This window comes from Phoca vitulina, unplaced genomic scaffold (genome assembly GCF_004348235.1).
Source record: "Phoca vitulina isolate PV1807 unplaced genomic scaffold, GSC_HSeal_1.0 scaffold165, whole genome shotgun sequence".
In the NCBI taxonomy this organism is placed as follows: Eukaryota; Metazoa; Chordata; class Mammalia; order Carnivora; family Phocidae; genus Phoca; species Phoca vitulina.
In genome coordinates, this window is record NW_022589868.1 from 63,981 (window position 1) to 80,777 (window position 16,797).

Genomic DNA, 16,797 nt, shown 5'->3' on the forward strand with positions numbered 1-16,797 from the left:
ATTTGGATTTCACCAGTGAAGTGCTTTACTTTTATTCTCTCACAAGGTGCTCAAAACATTCCAGTTTGGTAGGAATGGCCCTCTCTTTGTGCTCCAGAGAGGTTGTGTGACTTTATCAAAGTCACCCAGCTAGTGGTGTGGAAACAGGGTAAAACCCTTGTGCTCTGGCTCCCGACTTACATGACAAATCCCTATGAGACAATGAAAAGGCAGATGTTAACTGTCATCTCTGTCCATGCAGAAATTTTAATTCAAAGTACTGAATGAAGTTGATCTTACTTTATAAAGTTTATATGACAATAGAATTAAATATTTTTTATAAATGCCAATTACCTTCTGCCGCTCTCCTCCTAGGATACTTAAAAAAAATATGTACACTTGGAACATCTTATCTCTGTTTTGCATTAATCTACCATATGCACATTACTTCTTAGCTCTGTAATCTTAGGCAAACTACTTAACATTTCCAAGTCCCAGTCCCCTCATTTGTAAAAGGAGTAATAATAGAGCTATTGTGAGTATTATGTGTTCAGCAAAGAAAGAGTACTCAGTACTTTTAAATATTGCAAATATCAGTAAATACCAAGTACTGTTATTTCCAACCTACATATGGCATAATCTTTGATATGTGTTATAGAATTGAATGTTTCTTATTCATCTAAAATTCTCTTCCATATCTCCTATAGACAAGCGGTTATATTTATAACACACATAGAGCTTTATTCATATTTTTCTTAGTTAAAAAGTTGAACTATAATATAAGCTCATATATAAATGGAATTTTTTATTGGCCATAACACATGTTCATTATACTTCTCTTCTTTACTTAAGGAACAAGTATGCACTAGTCCTTGCTGACACAAGAAATTACATCTCTCCCACTGGAAATACCCCTTGTTGCCAGACAGTTTTTGTTACACAAGTGACTGTTCTAAGGTTTTTGAGTCATATAATGAGCTCAGACTGTTCATGCAGCAGGCCTTTGGATTAGACAAACCGAGACAGTACATATCACCACAAGCTTCCAGGAAATGACTTTAAACATATCTCAATCCTTTGTATAATTGCTTCTGATAAGAATTGCATCATCTACATTTGAACATCCTGTGTGTACAATGGGGGCCTCAAAGTGACACAGAAGGGGGAGCAGACCACAGCTTTACTTACAGACAGAGGGGTGCTCTGCTGCTCTGCTTGGGAGTAATCTTGCATTTAAAATTATGCAGCTTGTTTGAGACTGTTAAAAAAACTCTAGAATTCTCAAAGCCACATCATCACTATTTCTAGAATAAAAGTCCACAGTGTAATAAAAGTATAATAAATAAAATGAGCAAAAGCATCAAGATCATTTTGTTAAAATCTTGTGCATCCCAATGTAAACTATGCCTATAAATTCTTAGAAACATGGGACATATGTGACAGCTGATGTTGTACTTGAAAAATAAGGAGTGTGGTTTAAGAAAACTCAGAGCCATAAGCGAGATGTCAGAAGGAAGGAAAGGGCTGAGAGATAGAGTTGGGGCTCAACAATACAGACTGTAAAGAAAGTCAAGGAGAACAGAGGAAAAACTATCCAAACAGCAGTTTCAGAACAAGCAGTAAGAGAGTAAAGGAAATAAAAGGGTGTGTGTGTGTGTGTGTGTGTGGTGTGTGTGTGTGTATGTGTGAGAGAGAGAGAGAGAGTGTGTGTTATATAAGTCCAAGAGAAAAAGACTCACAGTTATAAAGGAATTCACAGTAATCCCACTTTCTTTGCCCAAAGTTAACTTGATTAGTATCAGGAGGAAAGTTAATGTTTAAACAGTCCTTCCCACATCTGCTACTTCCATAATGTCTGTGCAGTTGTCATAAATTAGGAGTGGAGAAGGGCACAGTGCCAATCGTCAAAACAAATAGGCAATTCTGGATTCCAAGTTTCATATTATTTTCCTTGAGCCTGAGAGTTGTGAGGGCTGCCTGTCCTCACAGGGGGACACGCCATCCGCTGGATCCTCACTCCAGCCCTGCAGGGGGACACACCATCCGCTGGATCCTGCCACAGCCCTGTCCTCCGTGGCAAGGCACCTGGGCAGGGCCAGGCTAATGAGAGAAGGACCAGGAGCAAATCTTGTCCCTCAAGTGTCCCACGCTTTGAGAGGAGAGAATGAGCTCTTAATAGTAAGATAATACAGTTACGACACTGAAAGGTCACCCATACTATTAACCACACGGGGCTGGCCTTTATTACATCTCTGCCAGCTCTGCATATCAGTCTTCCGCTTTGACTCTACTCCACACTCCTTCAAAGGTAAGGTTGATGTTTTCTACTTTGCACCTCACACAGGGTCCAGCGTGTGGTGGATTAGCAGATGCTGTCCATGACGTGGCCTCTTCTGCTTCTTTGCTGTAACAAGGCCAGCACAGTGAAAGGGCAGACTGGCATGCCAGGCCAGCTTTGGGTCTCTTTCCTTCCAGCTTTTCACTGCCACAGGATTTAGCCTCTCAGGTAAGACAGGTACTCTCCCTTCTCCTCTTCTTGTGTGCTGGGGTATGCTCTTACCAGCTGGTGTTATAGACAGGCTTGAGGGTAGTAAGACTAACATTACACCTTACCAGAAAGCTCTACACTGGAGTTAAAAGCACTAGTCCAACCAACAATAGAGCGATGCCTTGTTCCCCAGTAGTCATTGTCTTGTGTTTATACATCTTTCAGGAATGTCATGAGAAGGCCGCAGAAGGACTTAGGAATGTCTACTGTCCTTGGTCTGGACATAACCTGATCAGCACCAGAATCTCATCATAAGTTGCTAATACACTCATCTTTTAACAATGTTTTGCATGCTCAGAGAGAATCATGGAGAGAGAAAGGATGTATGGTTATCTCTCACTTTCCTGGGACTCTGCCTCCTAGATTCCTGTCAACATTTTGTCCCTGTTGGTCTTGCTCAACTTCCAACCTGCAATGTGGCCAGTAGTTGAGTTACCTTCCGATCCTTGGTAGGCTTATCATCTCTAATAGCATCTCCTACTGATGGTGGCTCTTTCTCCCAGGCTGACCTTGTCCCAGAAAGAGCAACCTTTCTTTACCTTGTCACTTAAAAAGAACAATTGTGTAAGACTGTTGAATCACAGACCTGTACCTCTGAAACAAATAATACATTATATGTTAAAAAAAAAAAAAAAAAGAAGAAAGTAGGAAGGGAAAAATGGAGGGGGGGGGAATTGGAGGGGGAGATGAACCATGAGAGACTATGGACTCTGAGAAACAAACTGAGGGTTCTAGAGGGGAGGGGGGTCGGGGGATGGGTTAGCCTGGTGATGGGTATTAAAGAGGGCGTGTATTGATTGGAGCACTGGGTGTTATACACAAACAATGAATCATGGAACACTACATCAAAAACTAATGATGTATGGTGATTAACATAACATAATAAAATAAATTTAAATAAATAAATAAATAAAAAGAACAACTGCAAGCTTGATGGCAGATGGTCCTCAGCAAGGCCACACTTACGAAGCAGACCATCAGAGTCCCTCCAAAGGTCTTGTTCAGCTCACACTTAAGTCAAACGACTATAGTTCACTTTGTAGAGTACCTCAGGTGAATCATTTGGAAATAGGACTTTCATTCAGTCAATCAACTCATAACATTCTGGGTTCTGAGTACGTGCCATTGAAACAAACAATGTGCCTCTCTTCAGAGACAGGGCAGAAGACAGACAACGAGCATATAAACAAATAAAGGTGATTTCAGATACTAATAACTACTACCCAGAAAATAAATCAGCATGGAAGGCAGGAGAGTGGCTGGGAGGTGTGCTGCAGTCCTTGTTTAGGAAGACACGCTCTGAAAGGTTTCTATGAGGAGGAGACATTTGAGCTGAGACTGAAAAATGGAAACTGAGCAGCCAAGTGAAGATCCTGGGAAGGCTGCTCCTTCCAGGAGAAAGGCATGTGCAGAAGCTTTGACGTAGTAATGAGCTTAGTATGTTCAAGGGACAGACAGAAGACACAATTCATGGAGCACAAGGGTGAGGGGATGAATTATGAGATGGGACAGGCAGACTGAGACCAGATCATGGAAGATCATTTAAGGAATTTTAATGTATTCTAATTGCAGTAGGAAGCCACAGAGGGTTTTAGTCTAGGCAGTAACATTATTTGAATCACGTATTTAAGAGTCCACAAGGCTGCCCTGAGGGGTAAGAAGGGAAGCAGGGGGTGGGGTGAGAAGTGGTTGCCACAGTACCCACAAGGGCTCATTGGCTTTGAGCAGGGGCTGTAAGGAAGACGGGGGAAACCAATGGTCTGCTATCGCATGTATTTTGGTGGTGGTGTCAACAGGACTGGCTAATGGATGAGATATGGGGGGGCATGACAGAAAAAGAGGAGTCGAGGATTTTTGGTCTCATCAGCTGGTGCAAAAAATCAGATATTTGTTTAAGTTTGCTATGTTAAGCTTGGTATGTCTAGTAGGCATTCATGTAGTGATGGTTCTTATGGGTGTCTACAGTTCAGGAAAGAATCGGGGCTGGACATAAAAAATTGTGGGTCATCAGCAACTTCATCTTCTAGATTCCAAGGTCAAACTATACCAACCATAACATCTTTCTAGCCTTTTGACTACAGTTTATTGTTATCAAAGCATAATAATATAATTGTTAGAGATGCCCTCTCATATCCCAAATGATGTCAATAATTGCTACACTTTGGGTCTTCAACCAGATCATTCTTATCCTTCCGGATGACTGACAAACTGCAGCGTATCTTACTTTCCAAGTCTCCTCATATTAGTTAATGCTTTTCTCCTGACTATTCATCTCCTCCCCTTAAGACCCACCTCATGATTCACCTCCTTCAAGATGCCGTCTGAAACACAATACCCTCTTGAGTGATAATTTCATTTTGTTTCTTTATCACACAGATGGGGATGCTCCAAAATGTGAATAATTTGGATTTTAAATGTGTCTTTGAATTTAATTTTTTGAGCGTCAAACATAAGTTCTCACAGAAAAAAAGATTATTAATTATAGCTCTTACTTGATAAGTCAACAATAGCCTATTCAATCGTTGGAAAGAACTCTAAAGGATCCAGATTGGAAGCTCCAGGGGTAAGTCTGGAACCTTCTGCTGGAACAGGGAGTTAAGGTTCCAGTGATAGGACTCTTGTGACCAGTGAACATCAAGACTGGCAAGAGAGGAGCTACAGTTCTACCTAAAGACAACTTTCAGAATTATCTGAATACCCCTGCATGGATTTTCAATATTTTTATGGGAAATTTAAGCCAGCAATGGGAGTATATAGTTCCATATCCATGAAGGTAATGTGTTTAAATGTAACCATTACACAGCATCAAAAAACTGGGGGCACTTTCATGCAGAAACAAATGATGCAGATGCACTAGAGAAAGGCAACTTTATAATTTTGCACAAAGGCTTGTGAGGGTCCTGTGCCACACAGTGGAGGGAAGGTTGACTTAGAATGAAGCCAGTAGATAAAGCCTTGATGAAGGAAAAAATTTAGGGAAAAATTCTAGAAATCTAGAAATGGCCAAGAGGCAGCATCAGCTAGCTGACCATTTACAAAGCTCAATGGTGGATACCAGTTTACAGAATAAGAAATGAAGACAACTGTATCTATCTATCTATCTATCTATCTATCTATCTATCTATCTATCTATCATCTACCTATCTATCATCTATCATCTACTTATCTACCTATCTATCCATCCACCCACCTATCTATTCCTTTCTTCCTCCTTCCCTCCTTCCATCTGTTAATTAAATGGTCAAAACTGCTACTATGAATTTACTATGGAATATATAGGAAAAGTTTTCTATCTAGGTTTTTTTTTTAAAGATTTTATTTATTTATTTGACAGAGAGAGAGAGAGATAGCAAGAGCAGGAACGCAAGCAGGGGGGGGTGGGAGAGGGAGAAGCAGGCTCCCTGCTGAGCAGGCAGCCCGATGCGGGCCTTGATCCCAGGACCCTGGGATCATGACCTGAGCCCAAGGCAGACGCTTAACGACTGAGCCACCCAGGCGCCCCTCTATCTAGGTTTTTAAAAAGTACCATTACACCATCTCATTAATTATCAATCTGAAAGTTACCAACTCTCAAGGACAAATTCTTCATTTAAGGATATTTGAGGGCTATCTATTAATAATACATTCATGTACCAATTTGAACAAGCTATTAGAGTTAAATATTAAATTTATTTAGTATTTTTATTTAAATCATAAAAAGAATATTCTTACCAGTTGCCTTTTGGATTTATAAACTGCTGCACTGCATAGCCGAACTGTTCACTTGAAGGACCGGAAAATATCTTGGCTTCTAGGAGACCAACATTGTATGCCATACAACAATTTAAAATGCCTATTAAGAAAGATGAAAACATAGTCCATATTTACAATTTGTGAATATAAGTTTGTAATATAATTCCCAAAGGCCACTTAAAAACTTGTTTTATATAATAATTATTCTTCTTACTAGTGTTTACCAAGAAATAATAGCTACTGCTTTTTAAGTACTTATTTGTGGCTCTGGTACCATGCTGAATACTTTATATGCATGATTCATTATCTCATTCAACCTCATAGCATCCTTAGGAGATGATTATTAATATTATATTTGTTTTGCAGAGATTTCTAAGGTTCCTGGAGATAAGTATGTCTCACAGGTGGAAAGGAATAAGGGTAAGGGCAGGATTTGAACACAGGGCTGTCGGATTCAATAGCTTGAATTCTAAAACCACATATTACCTCTAGAGACTTTTTTTTTTTTTTAAAGATTTTATTTATTTATTTGAGAGAGAGAGAATGAGAGAGAGAAAGCACATGAGAGGGGGGAGGGTCAGAGGGAGAAGCAGACTCCCCGCTGAGCAGGGAGCTTGATGTGGGACTCGATCCAGGGACTCCAGGATCATGACCTGAGCTGAAGGCAGTTGCTTAACCAACTGAGCCACCCAGGCGCCCCACCTCTAGAGACTCTTAAGTAACTTCAATTCTGTTTGTCCTTCCTAACACAATAAGGCTCCAATCTGCCCAAGGGCAGAAGCTGAAGGCTATTTACTTTTTCTCCTAAATTCCCCTGAAGATTTTGATATGGATTCTATATGAAATATCTGTTGGAAATGCATGGCTTCTTCAAAGGAGGAAGAAAAATCACAGCTCCTTGAAAATTATATCATTTTCTTTCAGAAGAGATCATTTTTGAGGATGAAAATGTAGGGGATGGTGTCCTATCACTTTTATTCCACTGAGAACTGTCAAAGTAGTTTTGGTTTTTGATGCTTCTTTCTCAGTGCTCAAGAAACGATAATCATTTTCAAAAACAACAAAGACTTTGATAGGATAAGGCCCTGATAGACTTTTTGAAAAACCTTATTTGTGATGGAAAGGGAATAGGGGAACGAGTAAGGTTGATGGCTGTCAGACCTTCACTCTGGAGAAAGCAAGCCGTGTGGATATAAATGCCATCTGTGGAGATGGGGGTACACTTCATGCTGTCTGCCATCAGTGTTTATTTTTGCAGACACTGAAGGCAGAAGTGGGTTCTTTGAAACTGACATCCAAGTTCTATTAATATGTGTTTCCGTGAGAGAATATCCCACTTTCTGGGCAGGAATGAAAGTACAGAGTATTTCATAAATCTATTGTTTCAGGCATGGAAAGGCTGGAGGAAGAGGGCCTGCTCCTCCATGGGGCCTGGGTACTTCTGGGAGCTGATTCTGCACAGTGCACCAAAGGAATTATGAAGTCAGTGATAAAGCTTTGGGGACTTAAGGTAGTTAACGTGCTTCTCTATGTGCCAAAGTCATTCTACCACAGATCTCTTCATTCAAGAGAGCTCAGCTCATTATTTATTAGAAATGTCACCCAGGAAGAAAAGGACAAAGAGTAATTTTGAAATACTCTGTGATAAAATCTGCATAGCTCTACATTTGCAAATTTTCTCCTTAACATCTATTTTTCACATGTACCATTCTTCCTTCTTATTTTTCAGGAAATAAAATGCAGAAGAAAATAACGTAGCAAATTAATCATGGAATGAGAATTGACATTCAGAATACTGGTGTTTTCAAACAACAGTTTAACTTCACCCCATTGTGCAGAACTCAATAAATGCTATTTAATTATGTTACCAATTATCTAACATACTAGTAAAAGCTTGGGGAGATGATGTCAAATGCTCCTCCTTTTCTAATATCTAATGCTGGAAAGGCCATATATGATGTAATGGCATCATTTTAATTAATTAGAACCATTAATTAGACCTCAGCAGATCATGTAATGACACAAAATCACATTGAAATTCATTTTATCATCTAGCAGTTAAATTTCAATTTATATGTGTTATATATAAATATATACTTTATATATTAATATATAAATATATACATATATGTATGTGTATATACACATATACACATGTATGTATATATATATACATATATAAAATATTATTCAAAAATATAAATCAGATCATTTCATTTCTCTGCTAAAAATATCCCAGTATCTTTTATTTATTATTTTTTTTCTTAAGTATAATTAACATACAGTATTATAATAGTTTCAGGCATACAACATAATTCAACAGTTCTATACATTATTCAGTGCTGATCTCCGTAAGTGTGCTCTTAGTCCTTTGTATCTATTTCACCCATCCCCTAGTCCACTTTGCCTACCTCCCCTTTGGCAACTACCAGTTTGTTCTCTGTGTTTAAGAGTCCACTTTTCTGTTTGTCTCTTTTTTTTCTTTGTTCATTTGTTTTGTTACTTAAATTCCACATATGAACAAAATCATACGATATTTGTCTTTCTTAGACTGATTTATTTCACTTAGCATTATATACTCTAGGTCCATCCATGTTGTTGCAAATGGCAAGATTTCATTCTTTTTTTTATGTCCAACTAATATTCCATAGTAGTATTTATATATATGTGTGTGTATAAAAATGTGTGTATATATATACATGTACATGTATATATGTAAATATAAATATACATACACACATACCACATCTTCTTTATCCATTCATCTATTGATGGACACTTGGGTTGCTTCCATATCTTGGCTATTGTAAATAATGCTGCAATAAACATTGGGATACATGTATCTTTTCTAATTTGTGTTTTTGTATTCTTTGGGTAAATACCAGTAGTGGAATTACTGGATCAATGGTAACTCTATTTTTAATTTTTTGAGGAAGCTCCATACTGTTTTCCACAGTGGCTGCACAAAATTACATTCCCACAACAGTGCATGAGGGTTCCTTTCTCTCCACATCTTTGCCAACCCTTGTTGTTTCTTGTGTTTTTGATTTTAGTCATTCTGACAGGTGTGAGCTAGTACCTCATTGTAGTTTTGATTTGCATTTCCCTGATGATGAGTGATGTTGAGCATCTTTTCATGTGTTTGTTGGCCATCTGTATGTCATCTTTGGAGAAATGTCTGCTCATGTCTTCTGCCCATTTTTAATTGGATTTTTTTTTTTTTTTTTTTTTGGTGTGGAGTTTTAGAAGTTCTTTACACACACACACACACACACCCTTATTGGGTATATCACTTGCAAATATCTTCTCGTATTCAGTGGATTGTCTTTTTGTTTTCTTGATGGTTTCTTTCACTGTGCAGAAGCATTTTATTTTGGTATAGTCTCAATAGTTTAATTTTGCTTTTATTTCCTTTCCCAGGGGAGACATATCTGGAAAAACGTTTCTACAGTGATGTCAAACAAATTGCTGCCTATGTTTTCTTCTAGGAATTTTATTTTTTCAGGTCTCACATTTAGGTCTTTCAACCATTTTGAGTTTATTTTTGTGTATGGTGTAAGAAAATGGTCCAGTTTCCTTCTTGTGCAAGTAGCTGTTCAGTTTTTCCAACACTATTTGTTGAAGAGGCTGTCTTTTTCCTATTTTATGTTCTTGCCTCCTTTGTCATAGAAATATCCCAATGTCTTATCAGTACACTGAGAATAAAATCCAATTTTCTTACCATGGTTTCAAAGGTCATTCATGATGTGACCTTGTGTATCTGGTGACTTCACTTTCGCCACCCTCCTTCCTCACTATGTCTCAGCCACACTGGCTTTCCTTCTGCTCTTTGAGCACAAGCAGCTCATTCTGCTTATGCCCTTTGCAGCTGCTTAACCCACTGCTTACAACATTTTCTTCCCAGCTCAGCATCTATGTCTTGGCATCTATTATTTAGGTCTCTGCTCTCCTCGTAGAGACTTCCCCTGACTCCTCTATCTAGCAGCAACATTCTACTCCATCAATATACCATTATCACAGCACCAATTACCTGAAATTATCTTATGTATCTGCATTATTTTGTGTCTGTCTCTGCCTAGTAAGACCTAAACTCCTTGTAAGCTCAGATTTTATTTCATTTATTCACTCTTATTTTCTCAACACCTAGTATAGTTCACTTGTTGAATGAAATGAATTTTTAATTAATATATGCTCTTCAATGATAATTTGGAATATAGAGAAATTTAGAGGAAGAAAGATCACTCATAGCCATATCATTTTAATGCAAGTGCAGTGAATTTGTATATATTTCCTTCCAACATTTTTTCCTCATTTAAACTATAAACTTGTATCATACTATTTCTTAATGCTTATGTCTGCATACCTATTCAGAATCATTTTGACTCATTTGATCCCCCATGAAACCTTGTGAAGAAGCAAAATGTAGCTATTATTACCAATGTATAAATAAGGAGGTTAGATACCATTCTTGCTCAGTGTCACACAATTGGTGGCTGAGCTCTGAGTCTGGGTCTGGCTCATTTTCTCAACCTTACTGTCCAGAACTTCCTTCATAAATGGTCTGCTCATTTCCTCACTAAATATATCATTTTCCATTGCCAGTCCTTATTCCATTGATCCTAAATCTCTTCTTTCCTGCTAATTCAATCCTCCCCTCAAGACCATGCCTCTTTTGATAAACCTGGACAATCTCAGTTCACTATACTTATTTCTCTTCAGATATATATCTACAACTCACTATGTCATCATTTCACACTTAGCCTGTGATAGCTAATTAGCTTATGTAAATTTATTTATTTATTTATTTAAAGATTTTATTTATTCATTTGAGAGGGAGAGAGACAGAGAGACCACAAGCAGGGGTAGTGGGAGAGGGAGAAGCAGGCTTCCTACTGAGCAGGGAGCCCGATGCGGGACTCAATCCCAGGACCTGGAGATCATGACCTGAGCCGAAGGCAGATGCTTAACCATCTGAGCCACTCAGGCTCCCCTAGCTTATGTAAATTGAATGTATGTATTCTGTCTAATTCAATGCCTATTCCTTCTTTACAGTCCAATTGTGTATAGAAATATGTTTCTATATCTGTTCTTATAACTTAACTGGATGGTATGGAAAATAACAACCATATTTGGTTCATCGTGTTCCCTTCTCCCACAACCATGCCCATATGTCTGAACCCACTGATAAATGGATCATTCAATACATATTTATCTAGCTCCTTTGTGCCAGGCATTTTCTAGTCCCTGGGGATATAGCAATGAACAAAACAGACAAGATCCCTGTTGTCTTTGAGTTTCCTTCTGGTAATTTGAGTAAAAAACAAATAATTACATCATAATGGGATGAGTATTAAATTTCAGAGAACTACAAAGAACCCTAAACCAAAAGTTGAGAGAAGGGTAAATCTAAGTTTGAAGGTTTCATGGAAGAGGTGGCAATTAATCTGGACCTTGGAGGATGAGCTGAAATTCACGACATAAAGGGGAAGGCAAAGGTCATTCCAGGCACAAGGAACATCCTGCTCAGCCATATAGAGATGTGAAAGAGCAGCTCTATTTTCGACTTTTTAAGGAACCTCCATTCTGTTTTCCAGAGTGGCTGCACCAGCTTGCATTCCCACCAACAGTTACCCTACGACCCAGCAATTGCACTACTGGGTATTTACCCCAAAGATACAAATGTAGTGATCCGAAGGGACGCCTGCACCCTAATGTTTATAGCAGCAATGTCCGCAATAGCCAAACTATGGAAAGAGCCCAGATGTCCATTGACAGATGAATGGATAAAGAAGATGCAGTACACACACACATACACACACACACACACACACACACACACACACACAGGAATATTATGCAGCCATCAAAAATGAAATCTTGCCATTTGCAATGATGTGGATGGAACTAGAGGGTATTATGCTAAGTGAAATAAGTCAATCAGAGAAAGACAATTATATGATCTCAGATATGTGGAATATAAGAAAAAAAAACCAGAAGATCATAAGGGAAGAGAGGAAAAATAAAATAAGATGAAACCAGAGAGGGAGACAAACCATAAGAGACTCCAAACTGAGGGTTGCTGGAGGGGAGGTGGTTAGGGGGATGGGGTAACTGGGTGATGGAAATTAAGGAGGACACGTGATGTAATGAGCATTGGGGTATCATATAAGACTGATGAATCACACGCCTGTACCTCTGAAACCAATAATACATTATATGTTAATTAATTGAATTTAAATAAAAATGTTTTTAATTAAAAAAAAGAGATGTGAAAGAGAAGAGTATGGGATAAAAAACTGGCACAGAAAGTCATAGATTGTTCCATTAATTTATATATTTCCAGTTCTATGTTAGATGCAGTGAGTTTCAAGGTGACTTGAGCTTTGCCCTGCCAGGGATATATCATTACCCAAAGTGTAAATCGTCCCTCCTTGTCCTTAAGTGAATGCCTGTGAGTGCAATAATAGTGCCGCAAACTCAACATATTTAACAAAGGTACTTTGTTGTGCATTTGTTGACAGTAATGAAGTCCAAGTACTCCAGTGAATCTCAGTAAAATTTACTGCAAATATAAGCACTGTATCCCCTGGAAGTCTAACTCATTTCCTCTATGTCCACAATCCTTGTTGATTATAACCTGGCTTGTTGCCATTTTCATATCCATAGGCAAACCAGATAGATAAATCACCTTGATTAATGCAGAATTCGTTTATCTTCCATTCATTTAAAATTTTTTTGAGAACCACCTGCCCTGAGAATTCCTGCTTATCTCTGAAATAAGTGGGGAGCCTTAAAATTTAAGAATTAGCTTCAGCAAATATGAAATTAGTTCTCCCACTTTATTCTGGAACCCAATTTTAAGTTATAAGATAATTCAAAAGAGAAATATATGTTTGGTGATCAGATTAGTTAACCCAGTTTTGTTCTCATAATGTAGTGAAGCTCAGATAGGAAAAAAAATATTTCGAAAACCAGAGCAGAAATAAATATAAAACAGAACAGGTCATTCTATATTCAACAACAAAAATTTGGCAGCAGAAGTTTATTGACTTCCAAAATATCATTGTAAGAGATTAATGATACATATTTGTAGTAAAAGATGGCAGAAGGAGGGTCTAATTTGTGTGGTCAATGCAAAATTTAAACATGTCTACATATGTTGACGGGCTGGTGGGGCAGGCTTTGCATGGAAAGGCTTCACTTGCAAAAAGGTCCAAGGAAATATAAGGGAAGAAATTTATGTTAAGAGAAGAGAGTCAAGGCCAAAAGCAAGAGGCAGATTTGGGAAGAGTGTGGTGTTTTTAACTAGGGCACTCAGATTGCACTTTGGCCCATTCCTGCAGATGTATGCTGGCATTTCACGGGGGAAATATCTCTGTTAACCAGTAAACAAAAACATAAGAACTCTTCCAGTGATAAAATAACTAAGTCATGGAGATGTAATGTACAGCATGGTGAGTACAGTTAAAAACACTGTATTGTATATTTGACAGTTGTTAAGAAAGTAAATCTTGAAAGTTCCCATCGTAAGAAAAAACTTTGTAATTATGTGTGGTGATGGATATGAACTAGACTTATTGCGGAGATAATTTCACAATACATACTTATATAGAATCATTATGTTGTACACCTAAAAGTAATATAATGTTATATGTCAATTACATCTCAATAAAAAAATAAAATCTAAATTAATCATTATATAGATAGATATAGATATAGATGTAGATCTATAAACTGGTCCTCCTCAGAAGCTGCAGAGGGTTGGCGGGTGCAGGGGCACAGAGCAGTGAGTCAGGCATTGCGGGGGCAGCCGGAAGGTGTAGAAGTCACCAAGACACAGGGGAACACTCGTAGGGGACAGCAACAGTTGCCAGGAAAACTGGGCTTAAGAGTCCAGGAGAAACACTCTCATCTAAATCAGGGACAGGGGAGACTCCAGGTGTGGTCTGTCCTGGAGCAAAATTTCTCTCCATCTGTGGTTCTATGAACCTTGAAAAACAGAGTTGTCTGCTTCTAAAATATAGTGGTAGGACAAGGATGTGACAGACATTTCCATTTCAAAAGGGAGAAATTAGAAGGAATGATGGGTCACAGGTACCAAGAAAGTTTAACCTAGCAGGTCAAATTCCATTAGGTTTCAAGGCCCGAGGTCTACAACAGCTCTACTGGCCTCTGCTTCAGTACCAGGGGGCAGCATTCCTGCTGAAACAACATTCCTAAAAGCTGGTAGGTCTCCTGTGTACACCATGGGGATCTAGGCCATTACACAAGATAGCTCTCCACAGACCTTCCTTGGATAACTCCATCTCTATCCCTGGCCTCTGCCGAGATGGTTGAGAGGATCCATGGATCACATGCCTAATCTGTTCTGCAAAATTTTCCAATCACAGCTTTGGCCTTTTCTTCAGAGCAACACTTTCTTAACAATGAGTCTCCTAATATTAGCTTTTATTTTTGTAATCTGGGTGGGCTGAAAGTCTCTCATATCATTAAATACTGTTCTGTTTTGTTGAACAGTTTCTTTCTCAATTTATCTCCTTCGTCTTGCATCTTACTACATTCAGTTAGGAAAAAGCAGGGCTGCACCTTCAACATTTTGCTGGGAAATCTCCTCAGCCAAACATCTACATTCATTGCTTGAAAGCTCTGTTTTCCACACAACTGCAGGACACAATTAGCCCAAATTTTCTGCCATGATATAACAAGGATTACCTTCCCTCCAGTTTCCAATAGCATGTTCATTTCCTTCTTGAGAATTTCACCAGAAGCAGCTTCAACATTCCTGTTTCTACCAACGGTCTCCATAAGGCAATCTTCCAAGACCCTCTATCCAAATAAGGTAATATACACAGATTTTGGGGGCAAGGATGTAGACATATCTTTTGGGGGGGTACCATTCAACTTCATACAATGAGTATGCCAAGAACGTTAAGATCCTGACTGCTGTTTACGTCGGCCATTTCTCAGGGTCATGTTTACAGTGAGCAGCCTTGATGGATGAGGTAAGAGCTCCCTCCGGGACAAAGAATAGGCTTGATGACTTCTTGCTGTAAAATAGCAGGTTCTTGTCTTGTAATGCAGCCTAGTGTGGATGCAGGCATCCATTTGGACCCCTTTACCTAGTTACCATGAGACTTCATGGAGAAGCAGAAGTGTTCCTGATGTAAACATGCTCGTGTGCATGCTGCTTGTTGTGCGATAAGAAAGTCGTTTGTCTCTGACTCAGAAATATCATGTCATCTGTCAGCATCAATGAAACGGTAACAGGCTAATGTATTAACTTGTACCTAGGACGCAATCAAATACTAGACCTGACAGAGTGGAGAACAAAAACTCCACAGTCAGGAAGTTGGAGGTTGAATGACAATGAAAATGGATACCTCCTGGGAGTTCAGAGAACTCTTGGAATAACATTGTATTTTAAGGGTGGAATAGGAATTTGAAGGAGTCTTATCTCAATTTTAAGAAGTGGAGAGACTCCAATCTACATCTGGGTAATAATTCCCTGCCTCATGGTTTGTGTCTACCTTTATTTTTTAAAAAATCTTTAAAAAGATTTTATTTATTTATTTGACAGAGAGAGAGAGAGAGCAAGAGAGCACAAGCAGGGGGAGCTGCAGAGGGAGAGAGAGAAGCAGACTCCTTGTTGAGCGGGAGTCTCAATCTCAGGACCCTGAGATCATGACCTGAGCCAAAGGCAGATGCTTAACTGACTGAGCCACCAAGGCACCCATGTCTACCTTAAAAAAAAAAACAAAAAACAGTGTATGCATGTATCATTTATTTAACAATTACTCTGTGTTCATATTAAAGAAATACGTGCATCACTTCCATGGCCAGAGGTAAATCTATTAATATATTATTGAGGCTACAGGGGTGTTATGGATGAATTGCATCCCCCCAAATTCCTCTGTTGAAACCCCAAGTCCTAATGTGACTATATTTAAAGCTAGGGCCTTTAAGGAGGTAATTAAGGTTAAAAGAGGTCATAAGGGTAGGACCCTAATCTGATAGGACTAGTGCCCATATAAGAAGAGGAAAAGTACCAGAGAGTTCTCTCCCCATGTGATCACTGAGGTAAGGCCATGTGAGGACACAACAAGAAGGCAGCAGTCCACAAGCCAGAAAGAGAGGTCTCACCACAAACCAACCCTGATGGCCCCTTGGTCTTGGATGACCAGTCTCCAGAACTGTGAGAAAATAAATTTCTGTTGTTAAAGCCACCCAGTCTGTGATACTCTGTTAATGGTAGCCCCAGTAGACTAAGACAGGGAGAAATCAGCTTATATTAGAAATTTTCAATTTATTATTCTGAGTTTCAAAGATAATTCTGTCAATCCATATATGTGCATATATAAATACAGGACAGATATATACTAATTCCACTTTAAAGTTCATATTTTGTGTGGAAAAAAAAATCCAAGTTCTTTTCCTGACAAAATAACTGCGTCAAGTCTTGGACTACTGTGGCATGTAGTTGGATGATTTTGAGGTCCTTTCACATTTTTTGATCTTGCAGGCAATGAACATCTTCAAAA

General features: G+C 38.7%; 1 protein-coding gene across 1 annotated transcript in view; it reads right to left on the minus strand.

The window, feature by feature from the left end:
- The window catches only part of LOC116628987 (integrin alpha-2), a 97,147-nt gene that overhangs the window by 63,966 nt on the left and 16,384 nt on the right, over positions 1-16,797 (minus strand). Inside the window, exon 2 of the mRNA XM_032399284.1 lies at positions 6,239-6,359. Within this exon, the coding sequence (XP_032255175.1) occupies positions 6,239-6,359 (121 nt within the window). The remainder of the gene's footprint in view (positions 1-6,238; positions 6,360-16,797) is intronic.